This window comes from Geotrypetes seraphini, chromosome 5 (genome assembly GCF_902459505.1).
Source record: "Geotrypetes seraphini chromosome 5, aGeoSer1.1, whole genome shotgun sequence".
Lineage (NCBI taxonomy): Eukaryota > Metazoa > Chordata > Amphibia > Gymnophiona > Dermophiidae > Geotrypetes > Geotrypetes seraphini.
In genome coordinates, this window is record NC_047088.1 from 202,930,199 (window position 1) to 202,945,401 (window position 15,203).

A 15,203-nucleotide genomic window follows, 5' to 3' on the forward strand; every position below is an offset into this window, starting at 1 on the left:
ACTAAAAATGGATGTAATGAGGTCAGGGAAATCATAAATGAGGCTTTCATTTTGAAATCTCAAATGCACATTTCTACCGATTTAAAGAAGGATTGAATGGATGTGGATATAGTAAAAGCCCCACTGTCTCTGGCACTTTTACCAACTTGATTGCTCCGTTAACTGATAACTTGCATAAGCTGCAGTTTTAGCAGTGGAGCAATCAAAAGAAAAGAGCAGCTGGATTAATGAGAAAAGTATCTCTTCTCTGCTCCATGCACACTAGCCTTACCCTCTCTTCTTCCAATTCCCCAAATGCTACTACCTGGGAGAAGAGGGGCAGAGTTGAAAGCAGAAGACTCTCAGATAACCAGACTATTTGATTAATAAGCATCCCTTGCCCCCAGCCCATAGTTGCAGATAGCAGAGTTTTTATTATATCAATTAACTGCTGTATCTCATTGTTACAATTTTCAAATAGAAGCCATGTAAACAGAAATTGCTGAGATAGTAATACAGTAGATGATGGCAGAAAGACCAAGCAACTGATATATTCTGCATAACTGTTTCTGTCCAAACTACAAGGATACTGTATATCCCAGTTGCCAGTCATATCAAATGATGACTTGGTTGTTAAGATATTCACCATCCAGGGAGTTTTTGTCATCTTGGAAATGAAATGGGCAACTGCTGGGCCAAGATTATGGAAATTGATACTTTATATTTAGATTCTGATTATTTAAAGTTGCTAAAGCCTTTGAGTGCTACTTTCTTTTATGGGGCTGTTTTTTGTATTTGGTGGGTTTGTACATTTTAGTGGGTTTTTTAGATTTGTATTTATTATGAATTTCTCACAAATTTGTTAGGCAGATTATATAAATTAAATAAATTTCTCATTTTTACTCCACCATCTTGGACAAGCGACCATAAAAATTCCTTGGTTCACTCCCAGATTTCCTCCCTCATATCTAACCATAAGGTTTCGTAACCATTTAAGTAGCTTCCAATATGATAGTGGCCATTTCCTTTACAGTACATTCAGTTTTCTGAAGACCCAACTGCATTACAGGTTTCAATTAGAGAGGCTGCAGCAACAGATTCCCAATGCCAATCAAAAATCCAAGATACTCTAATTTTGGGATATGAAGATATACCATTGATATTGCTTCATTATCTTCTTCTTGATATATCTTCCCTTCAGATAGTTCACTGATCACAAAGCTCAGTAATACCTCCCAATTCTTTTCAGAATTCCATGTATTCTGCAAACAAAACAAAGGCAAGCATAAGAACTGATATAAAAATAACAAGATATCACTCATTTGCACATGGCAGCTGAAGTATTATTAGCTTCAGATATTTCTGCCATATCAGGTTTCTATTAATAAAGACAAAAAAAATTTGAACAATTTTTTTTAAATACAGGAAGTTTTTTGAAACTGTTAATTATTTATAGCCAACATTATCCACAGATCTATGTGTATGCTTATAATTTTTTTTATCCAAGGAAGTTGGGCAGGAAAGGGATTACTAACTTTGGGCCAACTTTTCACTGAAGGTGTATTGGTTTCCTTCTCCTATTTGGAGGAGTATGGATTGGTGGAGCGGGATCTATTTCATTATTAGCAATTGGTGGATTTTTTTTAAAAAAAGAGAGTGCTTCCAGATTTGCAACGGCCCCCATCGCTCTTGGATCGGGCTGTCCTTCAGAGGGCGGGCAGGGGTGCCTTTACTCGCCTTTACAGTGCCAGACTGCTCTCCATTTCAGTGCCAAGGAAATATCAGATTGACTAGGAAAATGCCACTGGCAAAGACCTATGAGACCAAAATGTGGGAGAGGCAACTGGGGTTTCTACTATGAGTCTCAGTAGCCAATAATGTGGTTGAGAGTGGCTATAAGATGCTGTACCAGTGGTATTAAACCTCAGTGCGCCTAAAAGCTATTTTTGAAACAGGTTCCGATCAATGTTGGAGAATGTACGTCTCCAGGGTTCCTTTCTCCACATTTGGTGGTGTTGCCCTAAAGTTATAGTGTTTTGGGAATGGGTTATGGATTTTGTCTCTGAAGTATTGGGCTTATCAGTAGACAAGTTGATTGAATGCTGTTTGTTAAATGTTGCCCCTCCAGCATTACTGATCTGCCACCGCAAATGGATTATTCAAGTAGTGACAGCTAGCCGCTTTTAGTGGCGGCTGCCTGGAAACAGAGTTTCCCCTTTTGGATGGTGTACTTGAGAGAGTTAACCATATTGCTTTGATGTCTAAACTAACTGCCCTTTGCAGAAATAGGCTCTCTCATTTCCAGAAAATATGGGCTCCCTTTCTTGCTTAGAGTGAGAAGTTTCAACCTGAGCTCTTTTAGAATTTTCAGCTCCTGCTGGTGCTCGTTACCCACACTAACTGTTTGGAGTTTGTTATACCTTATGGGGGGAAAGAGGTAGACTAGGGAAGGGGTTTGGGTGGTGGTAGGAGGATGTTTGAGGAATTGTTTAGTCTGGTTATTATAGTCTTTATGGGAGGCATTGTTAGCCATGTACTGAAAGAGTAACAGTACATCTTGAATGGAACTAATTGTGTTATGCTTTTGTTATTTTATAGTGCAGAATTGTGTGTGTGTGGGGGGGTTGTATTATGCTTTATATGGTTCAATAAAATTTATAAACTTGAAAAAAACAAAACAAAACATAAAAGGAATTAGTTCAATAAAAAAAACAAAACCCAAAGACAACAAAGGTGGCCCAAGGAAGGAAAAACAACCAAAGTTTTACTGAAGAAGAACCCAAATTGGCCAAGTTTCAGCAATATTCTTCATCAGGGGTTATCAGATTCTTCAACAAAAAGTGAAATAAGAATGTTGGGCACAGTATTCCTGAGTAATGGTGCTCCAGCATGAAGCCAGTTGTAAAAAAAATAAACAAAGACAATAGGCACAGAGGTTTATAAAACCCTACCTCAAATAATTATTACTTGCAAAGTATGTTCCACTCCATAATTAAGGCAGACTGTAAACTTCCAACACATTTAATATCTATAAATATTTTTTTTAAAAAATTTTGTTTTTATAAGTCTTCATTATATTAAATGTGTTGGAAGTTTACAGTTTGCCTTGATTATTTAGATTTCACTTTTTGGCAACGGATTTAATTAAGAGGCACCACTTATATACCACTCCATAATTAAACATAGTGATCCCAAACAATACAAAATCTGAAGACAGCAAAACATCAGACCTTTTAAAACTAAGTTCATACAACTTACCTTTTTGAGAGATCCCGAGGTCTTCCATGCTAACCTTTCTTCAGGAGTCAATTTGACAGAAAAAGCTATAATAGCCTGTGCATATAGCAATGTGTATAGCACTTTCACAATGCAGGTAAAGTGCTCTAAAAGATAGAAACAAAAGATCAGTTTTCTAAAGTTATTATGAACTATGTTCAACTTCTTTATATAGTACAGTAAAGTACTTAGAATAGACAACAAAGCATGAAGACAAAAAAGGAATCCAAGAGAGTAATTTCCAAAAATATTTCTATGACAGAAGCAGTGTTTTAGAGACAGAAATAGGCTTTATAAAATTGTCCACTTATACATATAATTTTATTTTGATTGAGTAGAGGCATTCCTGAGGATGGGACTGGAAAAGAGTTTGCAGTTACAAGTATATTTTTGAAAATGTAGATATAGATGTACATAAATTAACCTAGAGATCTGTACATGGTAAAGAACTCCTGGTGCAAACTCTGCCCTATATGTTGTTACAGAGAAGTCGGAGCCGTTTTGCCCTTGTTGGACTCGAGTTGCTGGAGAATGCTATAAAAACAAACATCCAATGGTGCTGAAGGAAAGTAGGGAAGTTCTGGTAGCTCCACTGACTGACCTTTTCAATGAGTCTCTACAGTCGGGAGTGGTACCAGAAGACTGGAGAAGGGCGGATGTGGACCCTCTCCACAAAACTGGAAGTAAGGAAGAAGTAAGGAATTACAGGTCGGTAAGTCTGACTTCTGTGGTAAGCAAATTAATGGAAACACTTTTAAAACAGAAAATGGTCAAGTTTCTGGAATCCTGTGGATTACAGGACTGGAGGCAACATGGATTCATTACAGGTAGGTCTTGCCAGACAAATCTGATCAACTTCTTTGACTGGGTGACCTGAGAATAGGATAGAGGGAGTGCGCTAGATTTGGTACATTTAGATTTTAGCAAAGCCTTTGACAGTGTTCCACACAGACGTCTAATAAATAAACTGAGTACCCTCAGGATGGGTCCCAAAGTGACGAGCTGGGTCAGGAACTGGTTGAGTGGAAGGTAACAGAGCATAGTGATCAATGGAGATCACTCTGAGGAAAGGGATGTTACCAGTGGTGTGCCTCAAGGTTCTGTTCTTCGGCCTGCTCTTTTTAACAATTTTATAAATGATATTGCTGAAGGGTTGTCAGGTAAGATTTGCCTCTATGTGGATGACACCAAAATCTGCAATAGAGTAGACAACCTGGATGGTGTGAATAACATGAAGACAGACCTGGCAAAGCTTGAAGAATAGCATTAAATTTTAGCTGCCAAATTTCAGACTAAGAAATACAAAGTCATGCATTTGGACTGCAAAAACCAGAGGGAATGGTACAGTTTAGGGGGTGAAGAACTTATGTGCACGAAGGAAGAACGGAACATAGGTGCATAGGCACTGGAACGGGGGAAAGGGGATGGTACAGGGGCCATGGCCTCTCCTAAAATTGCCACCAAAATTGCCACTTACTTTTATCCCTGATGGTGCAGCGGGCAGGAGCAAGCTTTCTTCACTCCTGCCCCGCTGCTAACCCAGTCTTCGTGGCTGGCTTCTTCTGCCGCTGAGCGGCAATGAGCGGGATTGTGCTTTGGCGTTCTATCTCAGCGGCTTCTTTGACTGGCTTCCGTGAACTCTCGCGATTCGTGAGAATTCACAGGAGCCAGTCAAAGAAGCTGATGAGCGCCGAGCAGGAACGCCAAAGTGCACTCCTGCTCGTTGCTGCTCAGTGGCAGAAGAATCCAGTGGGGCAGGAGTGAAGAAAGCTCGCTTCTGCCTGCTGCACTGCTGGACCACCAAGCCAGAGGAGGCAGGAGGATGGGGCTGGGTGCAGAGTCGGGGAGGGGGATAGGTGCAGTGCATAACGGGAGGGTGGAGAGAAGGGGGCTAGGTGGTGTGCCTGAAGGGAGGGGAAGTGGGCTGGGTGCAGTCTGGCAGGAGGGGAGTGGCTGGGTGCAGAGTCTGGCAGGAGGGGGGGAGGTGACTAGGTGCAGAGTCTGGGTGGAGGGGGGAGGTGGCTAGGTGCAGAGTCTGGCAGGAGGGGGGGTGGCTGAGTGCAGAGTCTGGCAGGAGGGGGGATGACTGAGTGCAGAGCCTGACAGAGTGGGGAGGGAAGGGAGCTGGGTGCAGAGCCTGACAGGGAGAAGCTAGGTGCAGTGGGTAGGGAGTTTGGAAAGCAGGGAGGACAGATGCTCAGAGGGTTGGGAAGGACAAATGCATGAGAGGAGTGGGTAGGAAAGGAGGAAAACAGAGAAGCTGCACAAGTGGCGTAGTGGAAAGGGAGAGAAAGAAAGAAAGGCTGTCATGGGGGAGGGAAAAGGAACAGAGAGTTGTTGGACATAGGTGTGTGCTGTGAGAGGGAAAGAGAGATGATGTAAATGGGGAAAGGAGAATTGTTGGACATGATAGTGGTGGAGAAGAGGGAGGGAGGAGAGATGACCCAAAGAAGGGAGAGATGTCAGACCACTGGAATGGGAAGGAGAGAGAGAGAGAGAGAGGGAGGGAGGAGAGAGAGAGGGAGGGAGGGAGGGAGGGAGAGAGAGAAAAAAGAAAATGGGAAGGATAGAGAGATGCCAGACCACAGAATGGAAGGCATGGAGGGGAGGGACAGATGCCAGACTGCAGAAAGGAGAGGAGAGAGATGTTAGACTTCAGAAAAAGGGAGGGAAGGAGAGATGCCAGACCATGGGAGAGGTGAGAGATTCCAGGCTATGGGAAGGAGAGGAGAAAGATGGCAGACCATATCAGGGGGAAGACAGAGATGTTTGACCACAGGAGAGGGATGCGATGGTGCATAGGGATGGAGGGGAAGGGGAGACAGAAGGAGGAGATGGTGCACAGCAATGGGTGTGACGGGGAAGAGATAAGAAGAAATGCTTCTTATGGATAGATGGGAGTAGGGAAGAAGAAAGAGGGAAGAGATGGTACACATGGATAGATGGGAACGGAAGGCATGGAAAAGTAGATTTTGAGAAGAAAGCAGAAAAAAAGCTGTTTAACAGTAGACCACTTATCTGAAAAGGTCAGATAAGTGGTCTACTGTTAAACAGCTTTTGTAGAGCCATAACATTTGCCACTCCAGTAGAAGCAAGAATCTTTGCTCCATGCAATGTGTTATGATTAAAATTCAAGCACCTTTCCAGCGACATTGTACCACTGCTGTGACGCCTTGCTGAAGAGCTTATGAGCACATTTAAATATTTAAAAGTCTTTAAATGTTTTATGATGATATTATTTGAGAAACTTGCCCAGTATTGATGAGAGGAGTGGTCTTTTGTGTTTTGTTCTATTTTGAAAGATGGATGTATGACAGAAAGTGAAGGAAAGAAAAACAGCAAATGGGTAAGGTGGCCCTGGATTCAGTTAAGAGCACAGACAGAAGGACGTGCAGCCAGAGATTGGGAAAGATGGTTTGAAAACCAAAATCACCAGGCAACAAAGGTAGGGGAATTGATTTTATTTTCAATTTAGTGAATGAATTGTGTCAGTTTTAAGAAATGACATCTGCTGTCTATATTTTGCACTGTTCAGGAAGAAATGCATTTGTTTCTTTCTCTGGGGGTTGTACTGCATGCAGAGTCTTGAATCTTAGGGTTTGGTTTGTATATATTAGTACTTTTAGTTTGTGGTCCTGTATTTGCATAGGTGTTATCTGTGTTCTGCATGTGTGACCAAGGCCAGGTGTTCTGGTAGGAATGAAAGTTGAGAAACACACAATGTGCTTTGTGTAGTTTAATTTTGTAGTTAACCATTACGTATTGTTAATAAGATTATATTGCGAGTATATATAAAAAAATGAATGAAAAAAATGGTATTAGAATTAGTACTATTATGGGGGTGTGGTCTGGGGTGGAGCTTGGGCAGGTTGAAAAGGTGATGGCGAAAGCTAGAAGGATGCTAGGTTGCATAGAGCGAGGTATGGCCAGTAGGAAAAAGGAAGTATTGATGCCTCTGTATAAGACTCTGGTGAGACCTCATCTAGAATATGGTGTACAATTCTGGAGGCTGCACCTTCAAAAAGATATAAAAAGGATGGAGTGGTCTTCATGATAAAATGATGTGTGGTCTTCATGATAAGGCGTATGGGGACAGACTTAAAGATATCAATCTGTATACTTTGGAGGAAAGGCAGGAAAGGAGAGATATGATAAGAGTCATTTAAATACCTACATAACCTAAATGTGCATGAGTCAAGTCTTTTTCATTTGAATGGAAACTCTGCAATGAGAGGGCATAGGATGAAGTTAAGAGGTGATAGGCTCCAGAGTAGGAAATACTTTTTTATGGAAAGGGTTGTAGATGCATGGAACAGTCCCCCGGTAAAGGTGGTGGAAACACAGACTGTGTCTGAATTCAAGAAGGCCTGGGATAGGCACATGAGATCTCTCAGAGAGAGAAAGAGATAATGGTTACTGTGAATGGGCAGACTAGATGGGCCATTTGGCCTTTATCTGCCGTCATGTTTCTATGATTACAGAAATAACAAGGTTGATGATGGAAACAGGATCTCACTTTCCTCAACATATGAAGCCTAAAAAAACATTTTTTTACCAGACAATTAAGATGGTCGTTGAATGAAAGTGTTGAATCTATAATGACATCCAGAACTTTACTTGAGAATTCAATCTGCACTCAGGATCCTGAAGGCAACAGAACGGCCGAAGGTAGCTGCTCTAATTTTGGGCCAAGCCAAAGTAACTTTGTTTTGGACTCATTCAGTTTCATTTGTACAGTAAGTGCCCAAGACTAAAGTTTCATTATACATTCTATTATATTCCCAATGGTTCGAGTCTATCTCAAGGAGAACAAAGATGTCATCTACATATGTAAATAGTGTTTTACAGGGGGATAAACCGAAAAGTTTCAAAGTAGTCATGTAGATGTTGAAAAGAATAGGTAATAAAGGTGATCCCTGCCTAGCTCTTGAGAGCATGTATTTCAGAAAGAGAAGTTATTACAGTAAGGTGACTGTTATTCTCCACAGTTTCAGGTAATATAAAGAAATAAAACAAAAAAACAAAGGAAACAAGGTGATACCTTTTTTATTGGAATAATTCAATGCATTTTATGATGAGCTTTCAAAGCACCCTTCTTCAGATCAGAAAAACGCAAATGTTGACAAATATCAGTATATAGCACAGGTTGGAAGTGAAGTTAGAAAGGCAGAGCACCTATGGCACAGGATGAAAGATAGCGAGGATCATGATGCCTTTAAAATTTGCCTTACAAAGAATATCTTTGTTTGTGTGATAATAAATGGAACCAATACTATAAGGAACGGCTTACTCAGGCATTGAATAGACCAAAAGAATTGTTTAATACAGTCGATTATTATGATTTAAATGTGGAAAAGTATGCACGGTTTTAATGGAAAGAATGGGTGGAACTCAACGATTGTTAGATGATTTTGATTTAAATATGGTGAAGAATGTGGAAAATGAGAAATGGTCGCAGTTTGATAGAGTAGATGAAACTGAGGTTCATAAAGTTATTCACGACTGTACACCTACTCGTGCAATACAAGATCCTTGCTCTTCAACTATTATTAGACAAATGGTTAATAAGGTGACTCCAGGAATGACTAATATTGTAAACAAATCACTAGAAAATATAATATTTCTTGGGGTTTGCAAGCAATCTACTATTAGACCAGTTTTGAAGCATAAAAATTTGAAAACAAGTGTTATGAAAAATTTTCAACCTATTTCTATTATACCTTTTCTTGGAAAGGTCTTAGAAAAAATTGTTCTCTCTCAGTTAGATAACTTTGTTCACGAGATTGATTGTTTGGATTCTAATCAATTTGGTTTCCGGAAGGATCATAGTGTAGAATTACTTTTGATCTCCTTGACTGATACTCTGCGATTTTGTCTTGTGTCTTTAGATATATCTGGAGCATTTGATTCGGTTGATCTCCACAAATTGTTTGGTAGACTGTATAATCTTGGAATGAATGATGCTCTCTTCAATTGGTTTAAAACATACTTGTTAGGACGTTCCTTTCAAATGAGGAATGGATGTAAGATTTCAGGAGTATATTTAGCTAGGACAGGAGTACCACAGGGATTGGCATTTTCTGCCCTATTATTTAACATCTATATGTCTGTTATAGGCAATTTATTTGGGTCCTTAGGAGCTGCATATCGAATATATACAGATGATATCATTTTTTACTTCCCAGTAGGTGGAGGGGATAAGAATGTTGAATTATTGACTATATACATGTGAAAAATTGAGGAGTGGATGGGAGAACAAGGTCTGAAACTAAATGTAGACAAAACCAAAATAATGTTTGTAGGAAAGCCAGATTACCAGTGGCCTACAGAGGTGAAAGTTGTTGATGATGTCCTCTTGGTACATGAGTCTTTGACCATTTTAGGTGTAAGGCTCGATTCTGGCCTAACAATGAAGCTGCAAGTAACTAAGACCATTCAAGCATGCTTTGCACAACGCACTTGTTATACCAATTAAAACCAATGTTAGTAACATATGATTTTCGAGCTGTTGTTCAGGCTACGGTTTTGTCGAGACTTGATTACTGTAATGCCCTGTACCTTGGAATAACAAAAGCAAGATGCAGGGCACTGCAGGTTATACAAAACACAGCAGCACGATTTATAATGGGATTATCTAAATTTGATCATATTTCACCATATCTCCAAAAATTGCATTGGCTTCCAGTTGCCTTCAGAGTACAGTATAAAGCAGTGATGATTTGCCATCAATTTTTGTATGGAAACATCCTAGAATTGTTTAGGAATAATATACTTAGCTATATACCAAAAAGATCTTTGCGTTCTGCGAATTTAGCTTTTATGAAGACGTCTGTGAAGCCAAGACTTGTCGAGACCAGTAAAATGACTTTCTGTTGTGCAGAAGTTAAGTTATGGAACTCCTTGGTGGGTTAGATACGAAATTGCTGTGAAAGGGACAGGTTTAGAAAACTACTTAAGACGCAGTTATTTGTAGATGTCTTTTTTTAGCTATTTCTGATAAAGTTGATTAATTATCCATGATTTTTATTATCTAAACTAGGGTATCTTTCTGAGGATTGTTTATTTTATAACATGTCTATTTTATTATGTACTTGTTTTATCATGTGTCTATTTTAAATACTATGTATGTAAATTATGTAAACCACTTAGTTTTAAACGGTATATAATTTTTTAAAATAAATAAATATACAGTATAAGAAAAACATGAAAGCATTTCAGGGATAGGGATAGGAAGAGGGAGGGGTAGGTGGGTGGGCAGGAAACAGAAAGGTGGCAGAGCAATTTTAAATGTCTTTATAGTGAGAAAGAAAGCCCAGATCTCTGTTAAGTCCTGTCTGGTAGGTGTCAAAATAACTTATTTTGATTTCAAAGGTTTTACGTTCTTAAATTGTTTTAAAGTTCCCTTTTAGTATTTTCACCATAAAATCTTTGGTACAGTGGTAGTTTTTCCAAAGTGATGTCCAACAGAGGTGACATCCTGGTTGGTATTGCAATTCTTAATATGATATCTATGTAGGTTGATTCTGGTCTTTAGCATTTGACTCTCTGCCCTTTTTCCACATTAGAAGATAAACATGTGAAGGATCCCTTTATGCTGAATGCTTTTCCCCTATGAGTGATGTGGATTCTTCGAGATGTGCTTGTATAGTTTGCAGTTTGTCACACCACAAGGATGTGTGCCATTCTCTTCTTCATGGGTTTATGTGGGGAGTTTGCTTTTTACCAATTTTTGTTTCAAATTAGGTGGCTGAATTAAAAGACTCAAAGTATTGCAGTTGCCAAAACTTTCCTGAGGAATTAAAGAGAACTTCAAAAATACTATTAGCTCCTAAGACTTCAATTTCAATATCTAGACAACACACTTCTACTGTTCATGCACTGATGGTGTGCTGCATTTTCATTATAGTTGCTGCATTACAAATAATTATCTTAATATGTGAACTCTTATTACAATTGCTGCAACTGAACCTCCAAATTCAAAATAAATTATTTTTCACCCTTTAAGCATTTCAATTCTACCTGAATTACTGAACCACCTGCCCCTCAATAATGAAGCATTGAAGATTGTGCAAAGGACATGTTTCTTCTTTTAAAAAAAATCTTAGGTTATTATTCAAACACTGTGCTTTTACTGGCCTGGGTAACCAATACAGTGAAATGACAATGGACACAGGTCAGATCATGGTTATTAAAAATAAAATTAAAAATCTTTTTAATGTCACTTCTCATATATAATGTGGAATTTTTTCAGTATACATAAGTATACTTATTAATATTATTTCTCCTGTCATGGTGCACAACCATCAAGACCTTACTATTACTACCGACATACCTTTGTGCAAGGGCTGGGGCATTGTTAAAATTTGGATAAGCAAAAGAGACGAGACATCTTTGTAAAGAACTGGAACCTCTGGCTTTTCTTCATTGCTTATCCTGTAAAAATCAGCAAAATAATCACTTTTTATCCATAAATTTATTCTCTATGTTACATAGCCTCTGCAGTAAGACAGAAAAATGACTATGTTTAAATTCTCATTTTAGTATCTGAAATCATCAACAAAAAATACAGAACTCTTGTTTATAAACACAGGGGGTAATTCTACAAAATGGATGCTAACATTTATTTGCTGCTTATGTACATAAATGATCAGAATAATATCAACATTCTTCTTAAGTACTATTTTGTAAACGCACGCATATCTTATATATCATACATTTAATAGTCTGGGCAGAGCATAGGTGGAACTCACACTTACATGCTTATCTCCAGTATTTAAGTGCCAGCACTTATATCAACTGTATAGTGGCAAATTATATATGCTCAAGCCTAGTGTATATTTCATCTGTTAAATTTTGATATATTGCCTTTCTGTGGTACAACAAAAGTTGCTTACACATACGGTATTATATGTAGGCATTTTCTCTGTCCCTAGTAGGCTCACAATCTAAGTTTTGTACCTGGGGCAATGAAGGGATAAGTGACTTACCCAAAGTCATACGAAGCTGTAGTGTAACAAACCCTGTTCCCCATATTCTCAGCCAACTGCACTAACCATTAGGCTACACCTAGTATTCTATAAAGGAAAGTAGACAACTAATTTCCTTTATGCCCCGACGTAGGAACAAAGGACTACTACTCATACACAAGAGAGGTCGACCTCACAGCCAACAAAGGAGAACAAGCAGGAAGGGACAACTCAGACACAGGAGGGGATGACCACACAGCAAACATGGGAGATAACACAGGAGCAGTAAAGGATACCGTAAATGAAACTGTAAGGACAGCCAAGAGTAGAAGGTCCAAAAAGGTAACACGAAGGGAACTTAGATGTATGTATACAAATGCTAGAAGTCTAGGAAACAAAATGGGAGAACTAGAGACGAGAGCAAGACATGAGAACATGGATATCATTGGCATAACAGAAACATGGTGGAATGAAGAAAACAAATGGGACACAGTACTACAGGGATACAAACTATATAGAAGGGATCGAGAAGGGCAGAAAGGTGGAGGTATTGCCCTATATGTTAAGGAAGGAATAGATTCTGTTGGAATGATTACAACAGACAGGAAAGAGAAGCTGGAGTCCCTCTGGATCAAAATTCCTGGTCACAATGGCGCAGATACAAAAATTGGCCTTTACTATCGTCCCCCAGGACAGGCGGAGGTCACTGACTCAGAAATGATGGAGGAAATCAAACAAGTATGCAAGACAGGCAATGTAGTTATATTGGGAGACTTCAATTTCCCAGGAATAGACTGGAAACTAGGAGCCTCCAACTGCGGCAAGGAGGCCAAGTTCCTGGAGGTGCTAGGGGATTGCTTCCTGGAGCAAATGGTAAAAGAGCCGACAAGAGGCGACGCCACCTTGGACTTGGTCCTAAATGGTCTCACCGGACCGATAACAGAAGTAGAAGTCATGGTTCCACTGGGAACGAGTGATCACAATGTAATCAACTTTAAACTTGACATCGGGAAAGGGAAACATGCCAAAACCTTAACCACCACCTTAAACTTTAAAAAGGGTAAATACGATTGCATGAGAGCCATGGTAACAAAACGACTCGAGAAGATGGTGGACAAACTTGAAACAGTAGACCAGGCATGGTGCCTATTGAAAAATACTATTGCAGAAGCACAAGATCTCTACATTCCGAGGATTTCCAAAGATCGGAGAACTAAAGGCAAAGGAGAACCAGCATGGCTTACCATACAGGTGAAGGAAGCCATAAAAGAAAAGAAGGACTCTTTCAAAAAATGGAAATGCATGAAGACAACCGAAGCCTGGAACAAACATAAAGATGAACAGAAGAAATGTCACAAGGCGGTGAGGGATGCAAAACAGGACTATGAGGAAAAAATAGCCCGGGAGGCCAAAAACTTCAAGCCCTTCTTTAGATACGTGAAAGGGAAAAAACCTGCAAAAGAGGCAGTGGGACCCCTGGACGACATGGGAAGAAAAGGGTACATCAAGGAAGATAAACAAATCGCAGACAAACTAAATTCCTTCTTTGCGTCTGTCTTTACGAAGGAGGACACCTCAACAATATCTGAAGTGGAGAAACTGTTTACAGGAGAAATAAAGGACAGCCTCACCACAGTTGAAGTGAACTTAGATCAGATATACTACCAGATCGACAAACTTAAAAGTGACAAATCCCCTGGACCGGATGAAATTCACCCGAGAGTCTTGAAGGAATTGAAGGTCGAAATCGGAGAGTTACTGCAAAAACTTGCAAACCTGTCAATCAGAACTGGTCAGATACCAGACGACTGGAGGAAAGCGAACGTCACGCCAATTTTCAAAAAAGGATCGAGAGGAGAACCGGGCAACTATAGACCTGTGAGTCTTACATCTGTCCCCGGCAAGATGATTGAATCACTGATCAAGGATAGCATAGTTCAGCACTTGGACACACACGACTTGATGAAACCCAGTCAACATGGATTCAGGAAAGGGAAATCGTGTTTGACGAATTTACTCCAATTCTTTGAGACCGTGAACGAGCAAATTGATAGTGGAAAGCCGGTGGACATAATATACTTGGACTTCCAGAAAGCATTTGACAAAGTTCCACACAAAGACTTCTTAGGAAACTACAAAGCCATGGCATAGAGGGAGATATACAAAGATGGATAGGCAAATGGCTGGAAAACAGGAAGCAGAGAGTGGGCATAAATGGGAAGTTCTCCGACTGGGAGAAAGTGACTAGTGGTGTACCCCAGGGCTCGGTACTTGGGCCGATCCTTTTTAATATTTATATCAATGACCTGGAAAACGGAACATCCAGTGAGATCATCAAGTTTGCAGACGACACAAAACTCTGCCGGGCAATCAGATCGCAGGAGGACAGTGAGGAACTCCAGAGCGATTTGTGTCGGTTAGAAAAATGGGCGGAGAAATGGCAGATGAAGTTCAACGTGGAGAAATGCAAGGTAATGCATTTAGGCAGTAAAAATAAGGAATACGAGTACAGAATGTCAGGTGCAACTCTGGGAAAAAGTGAACAAGAAAGGGATCTGGGTGTACTGATAGATAGGACCCTGAAGCCGTCGGCACAATGCGCGGCAGCGGCAAATAAGGCAAATAGAATGTTGGGCATGATAAAGAAAGGAATCTCGAGTAGATCGGAGAAAGTTATAATGCCGCTTTATAGGGCAATGGTCAGACCCCACTTGGAATACTGCGTCCAACATTGGTCTCCCTACTTAAAGAAGGATATAAAACTGCTAGAGAGGGTGCAGAGACGAGCAACTAAACTAGTGAAGGGTATGGAGAAACTGGAATATGAGGATCGACTTAAAACACTGGGATTGTTCTCCCTTGAGAAAAGGAGACTGCGTGGGGATATGATCGAAACCTTCAAAATACTGAAAGGAATCGACAAAATAGAGCAGAAAAAACTATTTACATTGTCCAATTTGACACGGACAAGAGGACATGAAA

At 39.9% G+C, this 15,203-nt stretch overlaps 1 protein-coding gene across 8 annotated transcripts in view; it reads right to left on the bottom strand.

The window, feature by feature from the left end:
• The window catches only part of UBR3 (ubiquitin protein ligase E3 component n-recognin 3), a 533,613-nt gene that overhangs the window by 39,602 nt on the left and 478,808 nt on the right, over window positions 1-15,203 (bottom strand). For all 8 annotated transcript variants that reach the window (XM_033944451.1, XM_033944455.1, XM_033944453.1 and 5 more), the window contains 3 exons: window positions 11,588-11,688; window positions 3,238-3,362; window positions 1,134-1,241 (listed from right to left, as the gene is read on the bottom strand). In XM_033944451.1, coding sequence (XP_033800342.1) covers window positions 1,134-1,241; window positions 3,238-3,362; window positions 11,588-11,688 — 334 coding nt within the window. The remainder of the gene's footprint in view (window positions 1-1,133; window positions 1,242-3,237; window positions 3,363-11,587; window positions 11,689-15,203) is intronic.